General features: G+C 43.9%; 1 protein-coding gene across 1 annotated transcript in view; it reads right to left on the bottom strand.

Annotated features, from left to right (window-relative positions):
- Positions 1-3,821: 3,821 nt before the first annotated feature.
- ENKUR (enkurin, TRPC channel interacting protein) overlaps positions 3,822-8,485 on the bottom strand; it is a 48,748-nt gene continuing 44,084 nt past the window's right edge. The window contains exons 4-6 of the mRNA XM_068124368.2: positions 4,561-4,787; positions 4,262-4,405; positions 3,822-4,129 (exon numbers count right to left, since the gene is read on the bottom strand). Coding sequence (XP_067980469.2) covers positions 3,956-4,129; positions 4,262-4,405; positions 4,561-4,787 — 545 coding nt within the window. The 3' untranslated portion in view covers positions 3,822-3,955. The remainder of the gene's footprint in view (positions 4,130-4,261; positions 4,406-4,560; positions 4,788-8,485) is intronic.

Here is an 8,485-nt window from a genome sequence, read left to right as displayed (position 1 = left end):
GGTTTTGGTCGAGGCTCATCTAATAGCTAACACATATAACATACAACAAAGGAAGCAGGAGACAGGAGGGGGTGAGAGAGAGGGAAGCACAACAACAGCACGGAACAGGGACATCTGGAGATCTGTGACAGGGAGAGGGGTTGGGGTGGGGTACACAGTATAAACAAATGTACACTACTCGGACTTTCAGGAAATAAGTCGAAATTTGAAAAAGGTGGATTTGGGGTGCATTAACTGGGGTAGAAACGATCAAGGTTTTGGATGGGGGAAGATAAGAGATGGTGGTGAACACTGAACAGCTGTTTTGAGGACCTGGAGGGGGGAGTCGGAATGAAGAGAGTGTGGGAGTTTGTCACAGAGGTGGGGAAAAAGAGGAATGAAAGAGTGTAGGTGAGCAGAGAATCTCGATGTTGGCAGTTTCATCAGAAGCGGGTTGCTCACAGATCTTGTGCATCCTGCAGGAATATTTGGGAGACAGAGCAGGGGGAGCAAGGCCGGAGAGGAGTTCGTATAAGACAGAAAGACTGCCAAACTGCCTGTATAAATCGATCAAGAAATCAGCTTCATAGTGGGAGATACCAATGATTCTAAAAGCCTTGGTTTCTACAGCTTAAAGCCGAGCTAGTTGTGAGGGAGGAACGCCAGCCCAAATGGGAGAGCAGTACTCCAACAATATGCAATTGCTGTTTAATTCTCAAGTCAATTGGATGAAAATTGACGATTTTTCAGATGAAAATTAATGATTTCAAAGTTTGACCTTGAGTTGCCCTTTGACCTCAGAAATAGTTGATTTCCCAACTCAGTGACTCAATGTGCAAATGCTGTTCAACTTTCAAGTTAACCCGATGTAAAATGACGATTTTAGAAATTTGACCTCGAGATGACCTTTCCCCTTTGACCTCAAAATCAATAGGGTTCTCAGTTGTGACTACCTTTACAATTTGGTGAAGTCTCATGACGATGAGTTTAGAAATGTAACCTGTAGGCGAGTGACAAACAAAGAAAAAATATGTCATGTATAGCACAATACTTGTGAAATCCATAAAATAAGTTGTTGACCTTTGGCCTATGTTGACATTTAGACTCATGTAGACCACAAAAATAATTGGTGGTTGAATTCAGTGATCTGATATGCAAATCCTGTTCAAATTTCAAGTCAATGAAATACAAATTGAGGATTTTACAAATTTGAGAAGTTGGTGACCTATGGCCTATGTTAACCTCTTGACCTTATGACCTCAAAATCAATAGGCTTCTTCATTATGGCCATCTCTACCACTTGGTGAAGTTTCGTGAAGATCGGTTTAAAATTGTGAGCTGAAGGCCATTCACATATAGACAAAACAGATAGGCAGACAAACAGACAGAACTAGCACAGCACTCAGTCGAGAGCACACCTCCGCCAGGCTGAACAGTTTATGTTTTGTATCCCAATGATAGGCCGGATCTGGATTCGGACCTGAACCAAAATCGAATCGGCTTGTTCTAGTCACCTAACCATCTCATCCAACAAGTTTAGTCATAACTCGTCCATAACTTTTTTAAATATCATGTTATGTAATCGTTTTTCACCCAAACTCTCAATGGTGAAGAATCACTTAATAATTAAATAATTATCGTATCGGGATCCGCATTCGGATCTTTACCGAAATTGAATTGCTTTATCCTTGTCACACACACAACCTGCCCACCAAGTTTCGTACAAATCCGTCCAGAAGGTTTTGAGATATCGCTCTATCTATCGATTCATTGGTGAAGTAATTGGTGAAGACCCTATCTCTCATTGGTGAAGAATAACGTAAAAAAAATTCTCATATGCAGAGTCAAATCTTCACCATAATTGAATAAATTCTTCCTTGTCACGCATCGAACCTTTCCACCCATTTTCATTCGACCAGGCCAGGTATACCACCTCATTGGCTCTATCCACCCTCAACCAGGTGAGCAACCGAAATTTTTACAAATCTATTTTATGGGTGACCATCGAGAAGAAGCTGCCCGACCCCCCTCCCCCTCCCACTCCCCCCCTCCTCCTCCCCCGCCCCCCTCCCCTCCCCTTCCACCTCCCTAACCCTCCCACTCCCCCCTCCCACTCCCCCCCTCCCCCGCCCCTCCCCCCTCCTGCCCTTCCCCCTCCCATCCTCCCCCTCCCACCCCTCTCCCCTCCCATCCCTCCCCCCCACCCTCTCCTCCCCCTCCCCCTCCCCCCTCTTCTCCCCTCCCCCCCTCTTCTCCCCTCCCCCCCTCTTCTCCCCTCCCCCCCTCCCCTCCCCCCCTTCCCCCTCCCCTCCCCCCCTTCCCCCTCCCCTCCCCCCCTTCCCCCTCCCCTCCCCCCCCTTCCCCCTCCCCTCCCCCGCCCGGCAATGCCGGGTACTTCTGCTAGTAATTGAATAAATTCTTCCTTGTCACACATCCAACCTTTCCACCCATTTTCATTCGAATCCGTCCACAACTCTTGAGATATCATGCTATATATCGTTTTTTTGCCCTGTCTCTCATTGGTGGAGAATCAAAATAAATTCTCAGATTCAGATCCGGATCTAGATCTCCACCAAAATCGAACCATTTTGTCCATGTTACATACTTATCCTCTCCACAAAATTTCGTCCGAATCCATCCACAACTTTTTGAGATAACCTGTTCATATGATAAAATTATTACCCCCACCCTTTGAGGTCCTGCTTCTTCTTCGCGTGACAGACAGATGGACGCATCTCCTTTTAGTAAAAGTAACACTCGCTCCCACCGGGAGCGAAAAACGGTGTCAGTACCCGCTGCCTCTGATAGGTGTCGGTGGTTAAACTAGTTTCACGATTCTACATGTAGAGGAGAAATGGGTTTATTTATCCTCATGACCTGACACTGGCTACCCCGAGCATGATTGCAAAATTTGGTGGAGATTTGCACAGCAGTTTTAGATTATATAATGGTCAGCCGTACATACGTACATATAGAGAATTGCCTCATTTTTGTATGATTCCACCATGAAGCTGTTTAATCCCAACAGTAAGCATCTCATTGCCAACACAAAGTTAAGATCATCTGTTCTCTATTACTTCCATAAAGACCAAGTGAATGTTGTGGAGATTCATACAAATTTGCATCTCAAACTGAACTCTTTCTGTCTTCTACCGACTCCTCTCCGGCCTTGCTCCCCCAGCTCTCTCTGTGCTCTGTCCCGCAAATATTCCTACAGGTCGCACAAGATCTGCCAGCAACGCTCTTATGGTTAAACTGCCGAAATCTCGGCTCTCCGCTCACCTTCACTCCTTCATTCCTCTTTTCTCCCGCCTCTGGAACAAACTCCCTCACTCCCTTCAATCCCACTCCTCCCTCCAGGTCATTAAAACAGCTGTTCACCACCATCTCTTATCTTCCCCCATCCAAAACCTTGATCTTTTCTACCCCCGCTAATTCACCCCAGATCCACCTTGTTTGAAATTCCAACTTCTTTCCTGGAAGTCCTGGCAGTGTCCATATGTTTTATACCTCTCCCACCGCCGCCTTCCCATGCCCCTCCCCAAAGCCCTCTCCCTCCCACAGATCTCTCGATGTCTCCATGTGTCTCGGTCCCTGCTCTCAAATGTTGTGTTCGTGTCCTTCCCCCTCTCTCCCCATCTTGTCTACCGCTCCCGATGTTATATGTTTTATGTGTCGGTTTGTCTTTCTGTGTGATTAATGTTCGCTAAAAAAAAACAAAAAAAATTCGGCAACAAAACTTGCATATTATATAATCAGCAAGAATGGTCTTGTTATGCAATTTGGTTCGGCTGATAAATTATTCTCACTAAATAAGGTTTTGAAATGGCTTGACAAGGAAGAGCAGAGCAAAGTCCATTTTAATAACAAAATAATTACAAGTTGAATTTGTGATTAAAAAGAGTAAGATTTGGAAGAACATTTTGGACCGTCGGATAAATAAAATGTCCACACTGGTCCTGGAGGTCGGATCAATTCAGTCTCTCTTGATGTATATGACTGGATTTCTTTCAATTAACATGATGTCCCTCTCGAGGCGACTAAGTTCCTGCTCTAGTGTAGTCTTGTGGTTCCTCTGGGAAACGGTATCAATAACCAATGGCAGGAGTATGAACTGCTGGTAAAGCTTGTCTCGGTTCTGCTTCAGACCCTGTCCAAAAGAAACAGAATGAATATGACGAGTGAGTGATATTTGTAAAATATTAATAGGACAAGTGAGTGGGCACATACATTATTTAATTAAAATGAATGCTTGAAAATGAGCTACATTCATCTGACTCACCTTCAGCATATGATCTCGATCCTCACTTGAGAGTTGTTCAGGGTGTTTCTGAGACCGATCCTTGGCCATCAGGAGGTGGGCCTCTTTTTCTCTTGAGATCTGTGCCTTCTTCTGCACGATGTACGAGGGAACTTTTCCATATTCCTGCAGGCATTTCATCCATGTTCTCATTATTCACTTTCATTCTCTCATTGTTAATTGATTCAGATAATCATCGATATTCACATAATCACAAGATAATCACCGTTTATTTCCACGAATGATGTTGTGCATTTACCTTGTGATGAATGAACACTCACCTTCTTTTTCAGAAATTTTGGAAGAAGCCCAGAATGTTCAAGCAGCTGGAGGTTACCATGGACTGTGTCCGCCGCAATCGGAGGGAGTTGTGTGGTCTTGGCACTTATAGCTCTCATGACATTTTGTTTGATAAAGTTCTTGGTGTCGTGCTTGAGTAATGCTGGACAGTCTTTCCGTTGAGGTATTGGTGGTAATCGATGACTATCTGGATATTGAAATGACTTCTCTGAAGTGGGAATGCAAAAACTGTAAGTATGTAATATTTAAATCATGCATTGTTAAGCATTATCATGCAAATACTTCAACTGATACTAGCAGATATACATAGCAGCTTTTTTTAATACATGGATAAGAATTACAATGGCACTCAGTAGAGAGCAATCCTCCGCCTGGTTGGCCATATCTCTCAATGGTGAAGAATCACTTAAAAAATTAAATAATTGTCATATCCGAATCCATATTCAGATCTTCACCAACATAGAAACGATTCTTCCTCGTCACACACACAACCTGTCCAACACGTTTCGTCCAAATCCATCCATAACTTTTTCAGATATCCCGCAATGTATAGATTACAATCACTTTAAAAATTCTAGTAGCCGGATCCGAATCCGCATCTTCACCAAAAGCTAATCATTTCGTCCGTGTCACATGCACTACCTCTCTGACAAATTTCGTCCGAATCTGTCCACAACGTTTTGAGATATCTTGTTCACAAACAGACAAACAAAGAAATAGACAGGGGTGAAAACATAACCTCCATCCACCTGCGGTGGCGGAGGTAATAATGGTAATTAGCTGAAGTAAGTATAACACTTACCTTTCTGAATACCATGAAGGAGGGTGAAAATGTCACTTTTACAACTGTGATGTGTGTGTGTGTGTGTGTGTGTGTGTGTGTGTGTGTGTGTGTGTGTGTGTGTGTGTGTGTGTGTGTGTGTGTGTGTGTGTGTGTGTACAGTGCATTCAGAAAGTATTCAGACCCCTTCACTTTTTCACATTTTGTTATGTTGCAGCCTTATGCTGAAATCGTTTAAATTCATTTTTTACCTCATCAATCCACACTCAATACCCCATAATGACAAAGAGAAAACAGGATTTTAGAAAGTTTTGCAAATATATTAAAAAGAAAAAACTGAAATATCACATTTACATAAGTATTCATACCCTTTGCTATGACACATGAAATTTAGCTCAGGTGCCTCCCATTTCTCTTGATCATCTTTGAGATGTTTCTACACCTTGATTGGAGTCCACCTGTGGTAAATTCAATTGATTGGACATGATTTGGAAAGGCACACACCTGTCTATATAAGGTCTCTCAGCTGACAATGCATATCAGAGCAAAAACCAAGCCAAGAGGTCGAAGGAACTGCCTGCAGAGCTCAAAGACAGGATTGTGTCGCGGCCCAGATCTGGGGAAGCCTACAAAAAAAAATCTGCTGCATTGAAGGTTCCCAAGAGCACAGTGGCCTCCATAATTCTTAAATGGAAGAAGTTTGGAACAACCAGTACTCTTCCTAGAGCTGGCCGCCCGGCCAAACTGAACAATCGGGGGAGAAGGGCCTTGGTAATAGAGGTGACCAAGAACCCGATGGTCACTCTGGCTGAGCTCCAGAGATCCTGTGTGAACATGGGAGAAATTTCCAGAAGGCCAACCATCACTGCAACACTCCACCGATCTGGGCTTCATGGCAGAGTGGCCACACGGAAGCCTCTCCTCAGTGAAAGACACATGAAAGCCGCTTGGAGTTTGCAAAAAAAGCACCTAAAGGACTCTGACTGTGAGAAACAAGATTCTGTGGGCTTTCATGTGTCTTTCACTGAGGAGAGGCTTCCGTGTGGCCACTCTGCCATGAAGCCCAGATCGGTGGAGTGTTGCAGTGATGGTTGGCCTTCTGGAAGTTTCTCCCATCTCCACACAGGATCTCTGGAGCTCATCCAGAGTGACCATCGGGTTATTGGTCACCTCTCTTACCAAGGCCCTTCTCCCCCGATTGCTCAGTTTGGCCGGGCGGCCAGCTTTAGGAAGAGTCCTGGTTGTTCTAAACTTCTTCCATTTAAGAATTATGGAGGCCACTGTGCTCTTGGGAACCTTCAATGCAGCAGAGATTTTTTTGTAGGCTTCCCCAGATCGGTGCCTCGACACAATCCTGTCCCTGAGCTCTGCAGGCAGTTCCTTCGACCTCATGGCTTGGTTTTTGCTCTGATATGCATTGTCAGCTGTGAGACCTTATATAGACAGGTGTGTGCCTTTCCAAATCATGTCCAATCAATTGAATTTACCACAGGTGGACTCCAATCAAGGTGTATAAACATCTCAAAGATGATCAAGAGAAATGGGAGGCACCTGAGCTAAATTTCAAGTGTCATAGCCAAGGGTCTGAATACTTATGTAAATGTGATATTTCAGTTGTTTAAAAAAAAAAAAATTTGCAAAACTTTCTGAAATCCTGTTTTCTCTTTGTCATTATGGGGTATTGAATGTAGATTGATAAGGTAAAAAATGAATTTAAACGATTTCAGCATAAGGCTGCAACATAACAAAATGTGAAAAAAGTGAAGGGGTCTGAATACTTTCTGAATACAACAACAACATGAATTTTAAGGCCATGTTCCCTGCTAGAGCGGGGGTTAGCCTTGCGGTCCCCATGACAATCTTCTCCATTTTGCCCTATTTTCTGCATCTCTCCTTGTTAACCCCCTTGCCCGCATTTCTTCTTCCACCATCTTTAGCCAAGTCTTTCTTGGTCTTCCCCGTCCTCTACTTCCTTCTACATTAACTTCCATCACTCTTCTCAACCAGTCACTTTCATCCTTCCTCAATACATGACCAAACCATCTCAACCTGTTCCTCTTCACAGCATCAATCACAGGCAATATTCCCATCATCTTTCGCAATTCATCATGCAATATATCATGCATCATGCAACATCATGCAATTCGCAATTTCTGAATGCACTGTATATATTGTTGTGGAAATGACTGAGTGGGTTAAAAATGCTTAATGCAGCGTAGATATTTCCTTAAAGTGAATGTCTAACATAAGTGTAAATAAAGTAATTAATTATGATTTGAGATATGTGTCACTTATGTAATAGTTGGACAAGATCTCCCCACCCCTATGTCTCTGTCTAAAATTATCAACCATTTTGACCCAATTTTTACTGTTTTTCCCTTTGGAATCGGTTTATTATGTCTTTTCATGTTCACTAAGCCATTAGGCACAAATCCAGGCAGCGAAAGCTCAACAAGCATCACGTTCACTACGACTGTGGGGGGAAAGGTCACAGTGGGGTCGTTATGCCCACCAGGATGATCGGCACCCAATAGTGAGTGAGTAGGGAGGGGTGCTGGATGTCACGGAGTGAGGTGAGGGCCAGAGGTGATAAAGGCGTGTGCAGCTGGTGGTGACAAGGAAATGCCCAAAACCAATCTCTGGGAAAGCTGCTCGGAGTCTGCTCAGGCTGTGGTGCGGCGCTTTGCCACATCCACACCTATACCATGCCTCTACTCATCGGAACTCAATCAAAGTGAGCTGCACATGGAGCCCGCTGACCTGCAGCAAGGACACAACTGTGACTATTTGCATCGGTTCCTGAGTGCCAGGGTATTTCTCTCTTGTCTGCCTCTATCTGCTGTTGGTCTCCCGTGGAATGACTGAGCCCTTAAGTGGGATAATTAAGATTCCACCTCATTCGTTACTTCATAGGCGCATATTCGGTAGTGGGTTTTATTGTTGATTATAGCATTGCTTCTTGTACATTCCCTCTCTGTCACCATCATTGATATTAAATATACCTTGTTTCGGCGTGATTCGAGCTAGGGTGGCTACTTCATTTGGTGGTTTTAGAGGACCTGTTAAGGACATAAGTGGTTGAGGTCTTCACACCACAAAGAAGACCGCGTCACGTGACTTAGGTT

The sequence above is a fragment of the Myxine glutinosa genome, chromosome 1 (genome assembly GCF_964187855.1).
Source record: "Myxine glutinosa chromosome 1, kmMyxGlut1.1, whole genome shotgun sequence".
Classification (NCBI taxonomy): Eukaryota; Metazoa; Chordata; class Myxini; order Myxiniformes; family Myxinidae; genus Myxine; species Myxine glutinosa.
Note: the sequence above shows the minus strand (reverse complement) of the source record. Positions and strands in the feature narration are given on the sequence as shown.